Consider the following 18,575-nt stretch of genomic DNA (forward strand, 5'->3'; position numbering starts at 1 on the left):
ATGTCAATCTTACTCAACTCTAATGTCTGCGTATCTTGTCATTTTCCTGGAGAATTCAAATAGCGTCACGTTGTTCAACAAGGTACAAAACTGAATATTTCATTCACGGATAAACATACAACATGAAAAAATTATCGATCAGTTTCATCAATTTCGTCTCTCTGATATTTTGTGTTTATAATAATATGATGACACTAAAAATTCAGTATTCCAAGTATTTTTCATACCTGTCAGATTAATCAACCTTCCAATTAGACGTAACTTGACAAGCTTCAGTTACACCTTTCGAATCTCTGTGTCTTCACAGTGTCTTTGTGAACTTTTTCAACGTGCAAGTGCATATTCAATCAGACATTCATATTTCAGAACCAAGTTATACAATGTGGATTGGATATAAAAATTTAATTTCCTAATTTTCCTTGACTGTGTTGAAATTCGCTATAAAAGTACACTTTCTATTTTTATATATATACACATCAAGGCGTCGAAAGCACGATGAATATGTGCTTCTGATCTTATGCGGATAACCTGAGAAATTATACATATAGGGTTACTTTTTTCCCTTTCTAATGTAGCGATCATAATCATAAGGAGGTTACGATGATTTTCATACAGATTCAAGGAAGGAAAATACTCAAGCTGTAAATGAGAGCCAAGACATCGTTTCTTCATTTCGAACTGCTTTAAAAATCTCTAAAATCCAGTAAATGTACTCGATTTCATTCCACGGTGGATTACTTCGCTTACACTCTGTGACGTCGATTTTTTCCCCGAATAGTCAAATCAATATTCTTACCTGTTGATCAAAATTGAGATTAGTGGAGTCTTGAAAACTTGACAATCAATGATACCAACAAAAATAAAAAAACGTATCTTTCAGCGGGATCGCCGACAGTAATCTTCCGAATAAACTAAATCTAGTTACCGATCAAATCCTGGGGAACGGTCTGAATTTACTGAATGAATCGAAAGAATTCACTAGATTTTCTAGGATTTTAAATCGATTTGAAACGAAGAATCGATATCAGTGAAATCTCGAAAAAACGATACGTTCGACGATACAAAACGTAATAAAAAACGGTTCCAACAGATTTCCATGTGACGAACTCGTGGATAAAACGACTGACCGCAGCATGAAATCGAAGAAACCAACCAGATTTTCGACGATGACATCAAACCGACTAAAATGAAAAATTATCTAACAAAGCTCCGGCTCATGACTTTGATGTAATTTGTTTTCCTGCACGTTTAATAACATTACCGCAACATCTTTTCCAATTATCAAGGATGTAACCGGTTACCAAACAGACTCTAATGATCCTGCTTGTCCACCTCCATTGCAACACATCTGAACTGTTGTGGCGTCTAACTTATACTGCTTTATAAGTCTCCTTTATACTGCTGGTAATCCAGCGCAATGCAAGGAGTACCTTAGCAATCATCGATAGTCGGAATAGAGTGGCGTCAACTTTACCCGACTCAACACACTGGCAGACACATTATAAGAGAATGGTCATCGGTGATCGCAATGAGCAAAAAACCATTTCGCAAGCCTGCAAACCGAGACGTTGCGAGTGGTAATTATCGCGAAATCGGTGGAGCAACAAATCCAAATGTAGGCTTAAAAGATATCGATTAAATTTTGATGGAAGGTCTCGTTTCCTAATGGTTTCTTTATTGGATTGTCGATAATCTTTCAGGTATCGTCTCATCTTGTATGAGCGATACTTTGAGTTATGCTTATTTTCCACTACCTACTTTTCCTTTCGATAGTTTTAATTGCTTGCCTCTATTCAACGATAAGGCTTAGAAATAAAATCCAAGAATAACATTTACATAAGCCGTTGTAGGAATGAAATTCATTCACCAAATTTCACTCGAAAATTCTAGGAACGAAATCCAAATTTTTATCAGAGTTTTACTTTACTCGAACTTTCTGATGCCAAAATTGATTCCTGAAACTTTTGCCGGACGCAATGACGGTGACTTTAAATGATGTTTGAGTTTTTTCACGATGTCCATTGAAGTAACAACAATATCCTCATCTGACATAAAGCGTCTTTTTTATTACAAGTCCTGTTCTAATTATAGAAAAAAAAAAATGGAAAAAAACCTGTATAATCTAGTTTTATCATTTCGACTGATCATTTGAGGAGTATAGCAATTGAACCACTGTATATTCTCTCCCTGAATGATCACTATCAGTTTTTCAAAAAAAGAAAAAATGTATGAAACCTGATTGCTTAATGTCACGGGTAAAAATAGAACCGCGAGTTTCGCCCGCTGGAAGAAAGTTTTTCCCCCAGTGTGAAAATTAACGATCTTGGAGATTGGTGACTAGTTAGAAACCTCGTACGAACCAAACCCGCGATTAGCATGAACGATGCCCGAATCTTACATAATTTTTAAAAGCCAGTTTATTAGTACTGCATAAGAAAGCAGAAACGTTTTGTGATAGATAAATATTGTTCGGAACTTTCTACCTCCTCGTTCACATATGTGACTATCGACAAGGCAATACGTGAGCATTTTTCAAATGACGCAATCTTATGTCATGGCCACGATGGTGGAACCGGACACACTTCTCGTCTGCCGGAAACAATGTATTGGTAGGTACGAACAAGGTTGAATTTTGTAGGTTTTTCCAAAGAAAAAATTAAAATAACTGATCGTAATTTAGGAGCAAACCGAGTGTGTTCATCATTATTTATTAGAATTTTCACGTTTAATGCATCTTTCTGCACGATTAGCAAATTGTAGAATATCGCCAGTTCTTTCAAATGTTCGCAAACTTCAACCTCGTTGATATAACATGATTAAGGAAGTGAAACGATAGAGAGAAGAGAAAAGAACGCTTTAACAACTAGTACTTTATTGTTGTAAAGAGAGTGAAAACAGCAGCTCGTCTTCCCATCTACAACCATAAAATGAATAACAAATGGTGATTGATAATATACAACGTAATAAAATAGTCAACATTGAGATACAGCGTTTAGCTTTGAGAATGATTGTAACCGGTTCGTCGGAAGTTGAGGAAGAAATTGACCGCACTGACTCAATCAAAATATAGGAACATAGTAAGAACAGTTTAAAAAATCTCCAGCAGTGTCATTTGTGCCGGTGACGGTGAACACCAACGAAACAATATCCCCTTCCATATATAATGCGAAATGAATCGGAACAAATCGGAATAACACAAGCTGAGATATGAGTAATTTAAGAAAAGGTGTGAATGTTTAAACTCTGGTGTTTCTTGACACGATTCTAATGTTTTGGGATTATTTTGTTCATCGTAAAAGTCTCCAAATATCTCCTGGAAAAATATTTTTTACATTATAACGTAAGATTTTTTGCATGTTTGTAAAACTGTATTGTCCGAATCTGAGCAATGGGTAAAATTAGTCTAAAGCATTAGAATCGGATAAAAAATATCAGCGTTCAATCACTTTGAACATTCAAATTGTAAAATCAAATTTGCTTCGAATCATTGTTATTAGACAACAGGGACGTTATTACATTCATGTTCACCATCATCAGCGCACACAACATAATTGCTGAAGATTTGTCAAGCGATTTTTTCACTTTTCCCATCTTTCAATTCAGACACTTCGGTCTATTCATATATAACAAGTTTTTTAATCTTCGATCGTTGTTGCAGTACCATGCAATTCCAACAGATGAACTGCACTTGAGTCTGTACGATTTGAATATCAATCATTGATGATGATGATGGTGCCAGTCTTCCTTGATCATGTCGCTTCCTTTCTCGGCGATCATGATAGTCGGAGCATTGGTGTTGCCCCTAACGATCTTGGGCATGATGGAAGCGTCAATAACTCGAAGCCCCTTGATGCCGTGAACCTTGAGCTCGGGATCGACGACGGCTTTCTCGTCGGTGTGCGGTCCCATTTTGCACGTGCCAACAGGGTGGTAAATGGTACCAGTGTACTCCATAAGCACGCACTCCCAGTACTCCTCGGTGTTGAACTTCCACTTCTCGCAATTGGGAAGCGGAGCGTCGACTAGCTCCATGCCGTGCTTTTCGAACGCGGAAGTGGCGAAGAGATCCAGTGCTATGCGGATCCCAGCGACCATGCTCTCGAGGTCGGGATAGGCCGTGAAGTATTTTGGGAATATCAGCGGTTGTCCCCATAGAGGATCGGTATCGTTGAGTCTGATCACGCCGCGGCTTTTCGGGCTGAGCAGAATCGGCCGGATGTTGATGGCGTCATAGTAGGACAACGGCGTCACCGCGGTTTCCTCGAAGCCACCTGGATCCGCCAGGTAGTCCTTGACGTTGCTCGCGTCGAAGGCATACTGGATGTCCGGCTTGTCGTAGCCGTGTTCGTACAGCGTCTGCGCGAAAACGCCGCACTGCAGCGCCCCCGTTGCCGACAGCGGACCCATCTGGGCCTGCTTGTAGTAGAAGACGTCGTGTTTCACCTCGTTCTCCTGCTTGTCGGTACGCGTCTTGTTGCTCAGAGCGATCACTATGCCGTTCATCGTCACGTGATCCTGCAGGTTCCGGCCCACGGCCAGATCTTTGATCAACTTGATCCCGTGCTTCGACAGCTCCTCTTTCGGCCCCACACCAGAGAGCATCAGGATCTTCGGCGAGTTTATCGCCCCCGCGCTCAGGATCACCTGTTTACATTCATATTTTTATTCGTGTCTTGTTTGGGTTAGAGAGTCCTGTTAAGGCGGTGCCCTAGTCGATTTCGACGTTGCCGTATGTATCTCCAAATATCTCAAACGTGAAAAAGGATTTAACAGCCGCATTCTATAAACAATTCTCAACAAAAACACTCCGATACATTTTCATTTGACGCTGATATAAAGGAATGGCATGAATTCCACGAATTTACTATTGCGATTTCGCAAAATCCGTTCCATTCACTTATTTCTGCGTGAAATGAAAATTTGTTGGAGTGTTTTTGTTCAAAATTGTGCATAAAATAGGGCTGTTAAACCCTTTATCGCGTTTAAAATACGTGGACTCTGATATTTGGAGATATAGACGTCACATCGAAACTGATCAGGGCACTCCCTTAATTATTAGACATTTGACTACTACTGTTCGACTTTTACGTGAAAGAGTAAAATGAAAAATAAACAAGTCGTTGCTCTAGCTGATTTTGATGTGCCAATCTACCACGAACTTCATTCTGGGATGCGTACCGAGCTCAAAAACACGATTACATACGATGTATGTTTTCCATTCTTTTGTTTGAATAATGCAGAAACTGCTGGATTGATCGAATCCAAAACCCAAACAATTGCAATTTGAAAAGAACCACGTCGCTCCAGATCAATGTTATAAAAACCTGTTGATCACTTCCTGAATAATGGTCAATTAAATTTTTCTTACTAACTTGTTTTCAAAAAATCAAAAACTCGAAATCCACTAAACCGATCAAATTCGAAATCCATTCTTTCACTAGAATTAAGAACAGCTGCGTCGATTGAGACTATAAGCATGAAAATCCGATGATTTGTTCTCAATACATCAACATTTCGACTTTTTTTTTCTTTTCTACCGTTATGAATCGAAACGTTGAGATCCAGTGAAAACTTCTGAACTTGCTTCTATTTTTTTCCTTAAAACCTGCCGCTGCTCGGAAAGTTGGAAATAAAAAAAGAATCAAATCACCTCTTTTCTGGCCAGCACCACCTTCCGGAATCCCGTATTCGTCGAGCTGTACTCGACCCCCGTAGCGCGCTTCGTTTTCGCGTCGATCACGATCCGCGTCACGTGAGCCTGCGTCCTAACCTCCAAATTACGTCGCTTGTAGCGCACTGGTCGGATGAACGCTCCGTTCGTGCTCTGCCGCCGGCCGTGGATCGACGTCATTTGCAGCTTCATCACTCCTATCTGCTGGTTCGCGTTCGCGTCGATTTTCTTGTAGCCCAATTCCTGCCACGCGTCAAGCAAAATCCCCACGTTCTTGTCTGCGTACGGGAACCTCTCGACGTTTTGGTAGCCACCCTTGCTGTGGTATTTCGGGTTTTTGTGAACGATCTGAAATGAAATGATTTATTGTTTTATTCTACTTTTGTCACTTTCATTCATGACTTTACGAAACGAACAAACTATACATCGAGTGCACATGAGCGGAATTAGTTTGTGTCATTGGTCGATTAGACCAAAGTGGGGTTAGATTTTTGTCTGCTCGTCAGTCTCGCCAACTTGATCGGATGAAATTCAGAAGCGTTTGAAGTTATGCTGAGTCGAGATAAGTTATCAAGTGTTTTCTTTCATTTCGTGACCAAATTCAATCCTGAAACTGAGTACCCAAACGTAACGTGCAGAAAAAAGTTGAATCTTATTCACCCGAACGAAGAAACGGTCATCGTCGATCAAAGTATGAGTTATATTTTTGTGAGCGATCTGATATGATACGATTTCAGTTATTTCATTTACCTCATTTCTTTTATGACTTCATAAAACGAACAAATCTCAGCTCACATACGCGAAATTATTTGATTTCATTGGCTACTTGGACCAAACTATCACCTGATTTTCGTTCGCTCGTCAGGCTCGCCAATTTAATAGAGTTAAAGTTACGAGCGTTTGAGGTTATGCCGGTCTATGATACGTTATTATTCATTTCAGTTTATTTTGCAACGAAATTCAATTTTGACGCTGAATAGATGAAACGCATGCGCAAAAAAAAAAAAATATCTGAATTTGAAATTCTCTGCGAAATCAATTCACACGGTCAGTAACTCATCGAATCTCTGGTTTAACCTTAAATATTCACATACGCATTTCGGTTCTAATTCCCGAAAGAAACGGCGCAAGGAATCTTAAATTATATTCCATGTTGTTACAATAAATTCGATGTTGAAAACTTGATTTTCTCACAATATGTCTGCCGTGAAGAATTTGATTGTATGATTTGTTAACACATTTCTTTTAATACATAATGCAAATCACAACGCATTCTTAGAATCTTGCATAATTTATTTGATTCCTTGATTTCTTGAAAAACTTTTCCGGTACACTGTTCAATTCATTTATTTCTCTTACATATCCTGCTGTCATTTCAAATTCACCAGGTGGTACGTAAGTTCCATGAAATCTCGAATAGTTTCTTGAGTACAATCGGTAATCGCTGCAGAGAGCCAAACCAGTTGAATACATACCTCTGGATCTTCATTGTTTTCCGACTTCAGAAAATACGGAAGAACGTGTTTGTAGCCCCAACCGTGATTGCCTTCAGCTTCCCACTCATCATAGTCGCTTCGCATTCCTCGAATGTAGATCATATAATTGATTGTGCTTGATCCTCCCATGACCTGAACGTCATTTGACGAGCATTAAAATATTATCCTGACTACTCGATATTCAGCTCTCCTCAACAATAACCTCATAAAATATGTAATCCTAAAACTATCTTCGATAAATAATCCATGGGGTGAAAAAAAACCATATCGTAATCAGTTCAGCGGTTTTGAACACCTTATGATATATATGGAAAATGAGGACTTTACTTAGTGTCATTAAAAAAAAAAAAAAAACAAGACAAATAGAAAACATAGCAAATATCAGACTGCTAGACAAGGGAAGAAACGACATACATTTATAAATGTCACGTTCAACTGTAAATACACTATTGTTTCAAAACCCCAACTCCTGAACGTTGACAAATTAACAATTTTGCAAACACATCCTCTTCCTATTTCCGCGGTTACCGAAATAGCTGATTGGTTGTGCCCGAAAATATAAATACTTTCTTTCCTAATTGCCGACTACAAGAATAATTGGGTAATTTTGAATGACATCTTACAGCGCTGATGAAAGATGTATAAAGACTATGATGAATCGTAACTGAGGTTCCTGTATTACCGACATTCTGTAATCCTATGTTGGAATACCCCCCCCCCCCCCCCATTTAATCAAAGAAATTGGAGATCTTCATACAGCTACAGTTTCGTGTGAACGAGAGAATCAAATTTTGTTAGCAACTTACTTTGCCTCGAGCCCACGGACAAGTCTTGCCTCTTCTTGCTCGACAGGAATGTTTTTCTGGCTGAGTACGGTACATCCAGTCGATATTACTCGCTTGTAACATCGACGCAAATGCCGGCACGTCGGCAACTTCAGGCTCATCTATACCAGCCTCCAACAACAGAACCTGTGACCCACAAAACAGGGAGAAATAGCAACGTTAGCGTGACTGATAAATTTGTTCACCTTACGCCCGATAAACGGCAACCCTTCCTACTCCAATGTCGATCTTATTGCAAACAAGGTGAACGGACGGCGTAATTATAGAAAGTACTTCACAAGTGCGTCCATCGTGCAGAATACAAGTGTAGCGTTCGTCAATCTTGTATTATTAACATTTTACAACTATGAGGAACAGGAATTAAAAACACTTCTACACAAAAATAAAACAATTAAAAAAAAAAAAAAAAAAAACAGTTTCATTCAACGTGAGAAAATATTCTGTACACGATATTTCACATCATTGACGGTAAAACTTTCTCCATCGCACAGTTCAAAAACATCTGAAATTGTGGTAGTATAAAAAGATTGTTTAATTGTTTGATTGATGAATTTTGTGGCCACGTTCATTGAAGGGCAAAAAATTCAAAGTCGCGTAACGTTCTCCAAATCATGTGAAATCTTAAACATCTTATCTCATCAATATATTGTACAGTCTGTTCGTCGAGGTTCAGTGCTGATCGCGAGAAATTGACTGGTTGATTTGTTACCGAAAAAAAAAAAAAAAAAAATAGAAACACACAACTTACCGTAGTGTTTAATCATTGCACTACAGAACGGTATTCAGCATTTTACCTTTATTACCATCCAAACGATTGTGCAACGAAAATTGTTGTGTGTTTGCGTTTTTCGGACATTCCACGACGCTAATTTGCACTACAGTAAAGTTTTGTCCTATACTTGAACAGAACGCTGACAACTTTCCCTCGTTGCATAAATTTTACCGGCCAATGTAACGAATCGATTGCTATACACTGTTTCGCATTGTGTAGCCGTGAAATTCTCTATTTTGCGTCCCATATAGGTATGTCTACACTAATTGCTGTCCCGATCCATGTTTCCAGTATGCACAGTCACTCACAGCCACAATCCATAATGCTTTTATCATTATTCTTGCCTTTGCGTTCAATATATCAAACATTGATATTTTCCTTCATCTGTATTCGCGATGTATTACATTTAAGCAGAAGCTTCTCGTGCGTATTTTCCAAACTGTGATGAATTGATTATATATGGTTCAGATTTTTTTTTTCCATTTCTTTGGTAGAGACTGCGAGGCGACAATTTTGTGGTACGATTTAAATTCATCGCCGTAAAAATCTTTTCATATCAAACAATGTTTGTACAATGTGTAATGTGAATAATAGAACGATAGTAAAATAGTAAAGATATTTTCATGGAGTCTGCAATGACACTGTCGTGCCAGTTGTAACTGGTATTTGCATCACGACTTGCTAACACGGCGTTTTTCTTTTCCCTCTTGATTCGGAACGCTGTCTGAATTTTTTACGCTCAAGATTGTTTCGACACTTAGGCTCCATGCTCCTACATATATTTCCTTTAAAGAAAGTCAAATTAAAGTCTTGGAACTAATTCAGACGCGGCTGAAGTTTGTTTGATTGCAGCTCTCGGACCTGAAAAACAAAATCCTGAGTTGTCTATATCGAGAGTAGGCCGGAAGTAACTTTTTGGAAAAGTTGCAAAAGTTAGCATTCTACAAATTACTCATTATCAGTTCCGGTGTTTCCTGTTTTCAAAAATACTTCCTACCAATATTCACTGTGGACAGGATTTGCTACAAGAAACATCCGTAAATCCATTACTCGTTACTTATTAATATTCAAATTATAAATTTTTACATCTGCCTGCTTTTAAATCATTGGTTGATCACATTAAGTACCGTAGTACCGTAGTTCAGGAACTCCTACGTGCTTGATTTTGATTTAATAACCCATGCTTGCACCAAAGAGTAACCTGTTTGTGTGAGGCTCACACTTTTGTACGTGTTGTTATGCAAAGTTACGTTGTCAGGTGTGTAAAAGTACAGTAGAAAATTTAATTGTGATATTAAGAAAAATAATAAGTCCGATTTCTGCATGTTTTCCGTATTGTCAGCAATTTCACGTATCTACGGTATTCTCTGTTTTTATTCATTTCATCTCGAGATCTCATTCTCTAAGACAAGCATTTTCCTGTCCGTTTTATTAATACTATTTTCTAAATTCTTATTATAGACACTGTTTAAAACAACGTCAGAAATTAGCGTAGTTCAAAATGTTTATCTCGTCAAACATTTTTTCTCATCGCTCTAAATTTAGTTCACAGCTATTCTTGTTCCAGGAAGCAGAAAAGCTGCTATCCAAATGAAAATTTAATGATTATTGACAAAATCGTGTTTGCAAACAAAAAACGAAAAAAAAAATCAAGTAATAATAAAAAAACGCGTTAAAATTTAACATTAAAATCACTTGCAAAATTTAATTTATTTAGATCATCGAATTTTCAGCAATCTAAAACTTGTCTCATAATATTGTTGGTTAAAAATAAATCGCATAGTTTGGTAATTAATAATCATAGTGGAAATTAAATAACATCTTCTGTTTCTGTGCTACCAGGATTACTGTAGAATAATCTACTATTTAAAAGAGAAATATTGTGGACGTTAATAGCTTCTTGGAGAAAGTAAATTTTTCAGATTATATGGACAAATATTCTTCAGGAACCTATTCAACAAAATGAACCTAAATCGATAAAAAATACTTATTCCATGAAACTAGAATGGGAGTCAAAATTTGTTCTAAATAGAAAGAGCTTGGAGTTTGACCTTGTTTGAAGTTTGATTTTACACTGGGACAAACTTCATTTCTTTTTGTTACTAGAAAATTCTGGTGAAATGTATATCGTTATGATAATAGTTTGAATATTGTTAGGAATACAAAAAGGTGTAGTCCAAGTAATTTTTCAGTGTGATTTTAGTTTTCAATACCGTAGAACTTCGGTTATCGCAATTTCAAGTAATTCAATTGGCCTCGACTGTCGGAAAAAATCATCCGCTACAACTTCGAGTATCATAACTAGCTGTCGCTTCTTAATCTTCACCCTTACGCTTCGATAAGTCGTCGCTCAAAATACGACCGTGTTTCTAGATTTGCAATAATGCCAACTATTCAATTGATTACATGTAAATGTAATTTTGCTATGTAACATCGATAAATTAGAAAAAAGTCAATCACACAGGTCTGCAAAAAAAATACTTATTTCAGCTGCAGGGGATGTTTTTGATAAATTATACTTTCGAGTGTGCTGAATCCAAAAATGACTTCCATTTTCCTCCATCACGTACAGTATTTTTGCAAAGTACAAGATGTTTGCATAAAAAAAGCATAAGAATAATGCAAACAACCACCATTCCATTAGGTTGAACTAAACAATATTTCTTATAAAATTAAACAAACAATTACTTCATGAAATGTACTTAAAATTCCGTGTTCATTTTTTTTTGCTTATGAAACCTTTTCCTTGATTTTTTTATAACTCTCGGAACACGATGGCGCTTACCATTTTCTGTTTCCATGTTTGTATTTATTCTTGAGTCTCACTCCAATACATATTAAATGAAAGTAGGAAATCACTTTTGCATAGGATTTTTAGAACACTAGATTTCTAGTTGAACGAGAGTTTCACTCTAAATTAAACTACAAACACGAAGTGCAAGAAATAATCTGACGCCATGGAAGTTTTTCAGAATTTTTCACGGTTTCGGTGAGTAAAAATCTGTAAGAGACAGTATAAAAACACCTATGCAGTTTTTTGCACGCAGACCTGTGTTATTTTTCCAGTGTTGTATACACAGGTCTTCTAACGTCTTCAAGTCACACTTTCTTCCTTCTCGTTCTATCTCTTTTTGTCTCGATATTCCGGCGCTCAAAGCATGCGCGAAGGTAAATAGACAGTATTGGGTCCGGTATTATATCTTCTGGGCATTGCAACATTGAATCTGTTTGTTTAGCTCACAATTCTGTTCCACTGTGAAGGCCCTAATGTCACTTCATCGTTGCACCAAGATCAAATCACGACAACAGTAACAGGAAAATAAACTGTAAGTGACCACAATCAAATTGGATAGACTTGTACCAAATTTTCTGGCTACCGTGGAAAATGACAGCAGCTAAAAACTGTACACTAACCACAAATAGAAATTTCTTTCGGTACAGGCCTTAACCTACCTTCCAGTGCTTATTTTCGGACAGCCTGTTAGCAACGACACAGCCGGCAGAGCCAGCGCCGACGACAATGAAGTCGTACTCCTCGGCGGCGAAGCCTTGACCAAAAGATTGTCCGGAAGCCGCAGGCTCGCTATCTGCTAGCGGTGAGGCGATAACGTGATTGATATTCTCTGAGTACTCGCCAGTGACGATGTCGTCCGAATTCCTGAGGATAATGCTCTGCTTCCAGGTGTCGTACATGGCAAATCCGGTCCCAAATTTGGCACCGACGTTGTCCCGCGAGCTCTCTACCACGGGAATGACGTCATCCGCGACTTCGCCGTGGATCTGGGCGATCTGTCGCATCGCGAGCCGAGGTGCTGCTTCCGTTTCGGCGTTCTTATGGTAGGAAAGCGGCGGGTACAGCGGCTCCTCGGCGTAAGCGGGCTGCGCAGCGGGTTTGCGCAGCGCGCAGAGCTTCAGTGGCCTCCCGAAAGGGGCGCTGGCGGCGCTTGTAGGCCTCACTGCACCTGCGGCGTGCGTGTTGAGCGGATTCGCGCGGCTCTCTGCCTTGGTCATTCCTCCACCGTTGATGCTGAAATCCGCCGAATGCGTACTGCGCTGCTCTCCGCGACTATCGAGCAGCGGCGAAAAGTACATTGATGGCCCGTGTAAGTGGTTGAAGCGATTATCCTTCGTCTGGCCAAACAGCCGCACCACTAGCGCCAAGAACATGTAAGTCGCTGGCTGACACGTCGACACTGTTGTGTGCGGCTCGCAGAGCTGCGCCAAGTTCGGCGGCACCCACGACATTGCGGAAAAATTCTGAAACACGGTTATTGTTGACAAATTTTATCCTTCTTGACAACCTTTTGACGGTTTGCTTATCACCAAGGAAAAATCTATTTGCTTGTTTATGCTTCCAAGTGGCTTCCACGAAATGTCACATGGCCACTTCAACATAGGGTGAATTCTCCTAGGCTTTGTGCAATTCGGGATATATTTCGCGGATCAAGATTTGTTGCGTTGTCAACGATTGGAGATAATGGATAGTCGACCAATTTTGAGTAATGAGACAAAAATGTAAATCAGCCAAATGCACTTTCAGTTGCCACAATGCCGGCTGATATTCGGATTCAAATAATACGGGATTTTTGAACCACCAAAGTACTCATTCCATTTGAATGAATTTTACTCAAATTAAGCGAAATTTCAATCAAACTAAGTAAATATTACCTAGATTGAGTAAATGTTGTACGAATCAGTTGACTACTTTGGAGCCTAACACAGTCCTGATCAAGTAACTCTTAGACGATGTTTACTTGTAAAACAAAAAATAAAATAAATGAAATGAAAGAGCTCAACACTGCATTAATCTTGGTTATTTTTCAAATAGTTAATTTTTAAATATTTTATTAATGTTGATATTGACGAAAAAAATAACAATACAATAATGAGTATTCACAGCAAAAACCAGTTCCAGTGAATTTGTGTGAAATAGTGTTTAAAAAAAGTAAGCCGTCGTGAGGTAAAATCGAACGATACTTGATCGATTTTTTACCGTTACGACGCGATTTTAAATGAAAAAGCGATGTCTAAGTTTTGGTTTATAAACACTTGAAGTGTTAGGAATCTCGTTGGGAAATTAACTAATAGAAAAATTAATTCAAAATTAAGAACTTGGGAATAATAATTTGTCAACTCTTCAGGCTTGAAAAACTTTAACTTACACCAAACCAGTCAAGTTTGTTTAGTTTGCATTACGATTCCTGAAATTGACGAAGTATATATTTTAAAAAATGCTGCGGTGATGTTTTTGAACTCTAGTTACACAATTTTGTTCACCTTTCCAGCACAAGTAATTTCACATAATACCACATTTTTGAAATAGTTCCAAGTTCCAGCCCCCGGTCTAAATATTCAATTTCAATCAAATCCGAAAACTTTCGAACCGTGAATAAAAAATTAACGAGCGAACGAAATTGAGAAAAAATATAAATCTTGACTTCGTTAAAGAAACAAGATTCAATTATTGTTTAGGCTGGGTTTCGGAATTGCGTGAACGCTAGTCGACAAATCGATGCAACAATCGTCTTTTCCATAAACAGTTGATAAAATACTAATTTCCGAATTCAACTTACCCCTAGTTGAGTTGTAAAGTTTTACTGAGAAGATAATTTCCCACTTCACCGTGAGCACAAATCGTTTAATCAAACAATCGACTGTAGCGTATTGAATAATGACTATTTAATAAATCGTCGAATATAAATATTAATTTCAAGCTGAAAAACTTGACACAAAGTTCTTCATTCAATTTCATTTAGAAACACTTCTCTGCGTTGATAATCAACCGACATTCTCAAAATCTCTGTGCGAATTTCGTACGTAAGTGTGATAAAAGGAAAAAATTTTGATCCGCGTTGAACAAATGTCACGTATTTTATCACATCCAAGAAAAACCACCACGGGAAAAATTACTGCCGGATTTCTATCTCCGGTCACAAGAATTTTCCTAATTTCGGAGACTCGTTTCCTGGCGTTACTCGAACGATGCCGTTCGCGGGCGAAATGCTTCTCCAAGGAGTTGAGACAAGCGAATGTCGCTCGTGTCTGAGTTCTGGAACGAGTAAAAACCGCTTGAGAGTTTCAGAAAGCCCGGCATATTTCGCTCCCGGTCTTCTGGAGCAATAAACGCGGCGATATCGCTGCGACTCGTCTGCAGCCATTTGAGAGAAAGAAAATGAGAGAGAAACATGAAAAAAGAGCAAAAAATTTCCGAGTTACGCCACCGCACCGAAAGACAGGGAATCATGCCCGTGACCGATCGATTTATCGTTCAGTTAGATTTCCTCCACCGCCGGCCAGTCGATCACTAAATTCACGTTATACGTCAAATCGGATTTCCGGGTGTGGTTGACCAAAATCCGATACTCTTCGTTAATTTTTATGTCAGACAGTTGTAAATCCAGAATTTATCGAATTATCGTATCAGCAAGCTGCGAAGATCTCTTCGGAAATGCAAAAATAAAAACGTCTATAATTATAAACATTGGACGTCGATGCTTCATTTCAGATCGCTTCAATAAGGCTAAAAATCTAGTACAGTTAGATTTCACTCTGCAATGGCTCATTTTATTCGAAAGACTATTTTATACAAATTTACTACAAGGCTTTTTTTTTATCACGCTGACATCGTTAAATATTTTATTTTACAACATTGGAGTGACATCAATAAAGATCGACAAGTGACAAAAAATACAATCTGCTTCGGTGATTTTGTAGAAAATATTTTTCTATGTAAAATAAACCATCGTGGAGTCATACATAACTAATCTAATAGATTATTGACAATTTTTGAAGTTATTTGAAACAAAGTATCGATATGTGAGCTTTCGTTCAAAACTTCGATATTTTCTATTTTTCTATTTTAGAGATTGTTGTAGCTCATGAATATAATAATATTTCATGTATAATTACCCCGCAGCATAATCAATAAAAAGTAACGATTTTCGGCCAACAAGTTTTCGAAATGATTCTTTTTATTCCACGTCCTTTTTTCCCCGAAAATTCGCTACACTGTAAATAAAATTTTGTTCCAATGGAAAAGGTGAAGCGACAATGAGCCCGACTTTTAATGGCATTCTTCAATTGCGTTGTCAAGTTGAGAAATTTTTAAGAATTTATGAGAATTTTTGAGAATTTATGAGAAAATTGTATAATCATATATTGTATAATTATGTATAATTGTAATATTTCATTTTTACAATTTTTTTATGGAACGATTGTGATCTCAAAAGGATTTAAACACTTTCATAATTGCAGCTTGTTTTATTCCATGATATTTTTTTTTTTATTTCTTGACACCAATCACTTACCAAAATCTGTGTTCAGTTAATTTGGAAAACATTGAAAAATTCAAAAAACATCTAAGAATTAGGGGGAAAATAAAATTGATTGTTGATCACATTTTTCAGAAATACGGCAGTAAATATTAGAAAGTAATGAAAAAAAAAATCAGTTTCTTCCTTGATTGTAATGCATGCAATTTTATCAAGCTTGTTACAGAGTTGACGAAAATATTTCGAATTGAAATTTTCAAAGCTTAGAAAATGTTTCATATACAGATTTGTGTAAATTCAACTTCTTTGAAATGCTGGAAATATGAAATGAAAGAGAAAATAACAACATTATGTAACCGATCTTAGAAATGGTCTTGACAAAATATGGAAGTTATTTGCGAATCCTTTAAGAATAAGAAAACATGTGAAACTATGTCAGAATATCCATGTGTTAAATTCTGCCTAAACTGCTGACGAAAACTGATTTATGCAAAAACATATCAAGCAACAAATATAAATCTTCTGTTATTGTAAACCACAGTGAAAATTGATAGAAAGTAGTTCAGAAAGTTTTCCATTCGGCTGATGTGCTGTTCTATTTCCTAGTTTTTTTTTTACATATGTATTATGAGATGAACCAAGAGCGAAATAACTTTCAACTTCGGAACAATTCTTGCGCGGCAATAAAACTAACGCCTTCACTGTTCATTCAGTCACTTTGAAATGGTCCATGAGTGTCACCGCAATACTCGCTGGCAGTATAGTTTAATGGAACTTTCACGACGTCGGCGTCGTAAGAAATATTTTGCACGATTTATGCCGTTTAGAAGTATTCGCATTACTTGATTGGCTTTTCTTTTTGCATTATATTTCAGCACAATATTTCAGTTCATTTCTGACCGATGTTTTCGGTAGAAAGAAATAAAAATCGAAATTATATATCACCTTTAGCGTAATTTAAGTTATTTTTATCGAGTGCTTCTCGTATATCCATAACCTTTGATTTAAAATTCAATCGCGTTGTCATTCTGCTGAGTAAAGGTACTGCATGACTCTAAACAGCTCGGAATATTTTTATAAATACCATCGTCACGATTTTTTAATTCGAGAATTCATCTCTTCGATTAAAAAAACTCACTCTAATCTACTATGACTTTCATAATTTTCTGCAAACATTGAATTTTACCTTTTTATTAAAAATGTGCGAAATTCTTTCGCTAGCAGCATGATTTGCATTTAAGCAAAACCTTAACGATTGCAACGCGGTCACGTAACAATTTATTAAATTCCCGCAACTCAGCATCAACAGCAAAACTCTGACCAACATTTGTTCGTAGGAAAAAAATCTAAAAATTCAGAATATTATTGTTATTTTATACATGCATTAATAAATGATGATTACGAGTAATTTTGAAATGTTATTTCAGTAAATTTTCAATGTTTGCACTATTTCTTTACGTACTCATTTTTGCGATTCCAATTTTCATCGTCAGACGAAGAAAAGAAAATTTTGTATGCGTACAGAAACAACTTGTGGAATGTTTGATATATTGACACATCATTGAAGTCCTTAACATGGCTCGGAAATTGAAAAAAAATTCCAGGAGTGTGTAATTATTTTTTGCTATTTCGCTACCTTGAAGCCTATTATTTTCTATCTTTTATATCTGTGCAATACAATTGAATTATACAATAGGCATTACTGTTTCACAACACAAAAATTCAATGGCTTATATCTGAAATAGTTTTTGCCGAATTCAAGGCTTTTCTGTACTACATTTTGGCAATAATATTACGTATTATAATATGAATAAAAAACTCAGTTATCGCGCAATATTTTCCTTCTGCTTCTAGTACTATTTGGTCATTTTGTTTGCAACCCAACGGTTTAAATTCCACTTGCTGTCGCCAAATCTGCAGAAAACTGTATCGAAATTATTGTCCAACGGAAATTAATATTTCAATATTTGTGTGATCTGAAACGAAATTTTCAAAAGTTACATTTTCACACAAAATTTAAATGCAAACAATGACTAGAATTCTCGTTCTCAACAATTAATATGTTTTGTGGATGCTTTCAAATTTTCGCTGTTTGAAGAAACTTCGCCAACTGTAAAGTTTTTCTGGTAAGAATTTATTTATGACCCACCAAAACGTAGTGAGAAAAATTCGCGAATCTATCTCTGCCAAAAGTAAGACTACTTTGCTGCTCCATTGAATCTGGTGAGATGTTTTGTCCTCCTAATACCGAGAGTATTATCAAACAGACTTCTGTAAACGCTTCAGTTGATTTCTAACTGATCGTGAAGAGCGGCGATTCCATCGAGTAGATACTGAATTTTTCAGTAAAAACGCGAGACAGCTCGGCTCCGATTTTTCACAGTTTCGTTGCGGTAAAGAAAAACCGGATGATATAAATCGAAATATTCTGCGAAATTGCCCCAGCAATTCACTACGGGAATCCCAGCGCAATCGAAGCCCAAGGCCGTTTGCGTTTCAGGTGTAAAAACCATGGATTTG

General features: G+C 37.2%; 2 protein-coding genes across 2 annotated transcripts in view; one reads left to right on the forward strand and one right to left on the reverse strand.

The window, feature by feature from the left end:
• The window catches only part of LOC124299284 (flotillin-2), a 510,013-nt gene that overhangs the window by 179,956 nt on the left and 311,482 nt on the right, over positions 1-18,575 (forward strand). The gene's annotated exons all lie outside the window — the stretch shown is intronic.
• On the reverse strand, positions 2,329-14,827 carry LOC124299255 (glucose dehydrogenase [FAD, quinone]-like). Its single transcript, XM_046752334.1, has 6 exons — positions 14,358-14,827; positions 12,238-13,041; positions 7,974-8,138; positions 7,147-7,299; positions 5,651-6,019; positions 2,329-4,644 (listed from the first exon to the last, which is right to left on the reverse strand). The coding sequence occupies exons 2-6, from the start codon at positions 13,027-13,029 to the stop codon at positions 3,715-3,717; spliced, it is 2,409 nt and encodes an 802-aa protein (XP_046608290.1). The 5' UTR covers positions 13,030-13,041; positions 14,358-14,827; the 3' UTR covers positions 2,329-3,714.

Source organism: Neodiprion virginianus, chromosome 2 (genome assembly GCF_021901495.1).
Source record: "Neodiprion virginianus isolate iyNeoVirg1 chromosome 2, iyNeoVirg1.1, whole genome shotgun sequence".
In the NCBI taxonomy this organism is placed as follows: Eukaryota; Metazoa; Arthropoda; class Insecta; order Hymenoptera; family Diprionidae; genus Neodiprion; species Neodiprion virginianus.

What these genes read in the sequence shown, in the direction of transcription:
- LOC124299255 (XM_046752334.1), bottom strand. Translation starts at nt 13,029, where the DNA reads ATGTCGTGGGTGCCGCCGAACTTGGCGCAGCTCTGCGAGCCGCACACA. An exon ending in AAAACAATGAAGATCCAGAG is followed by an intron (nt 6,020 to 7,146) that starts GTATGTATTCAA and finishes ATTTCATTTCAG; the next exon opens with ATCGTTCACAAAAACCCGAA. An exon ending in TGGTGCTGGCCAGAAAAGAG is followed by an intron (nt 4,645 to 5,650) that starts GTGATTTGATTC and finishes GAATGTAAACAG; the next exon opens with GTGATCCTGAGCGCGGGGGC.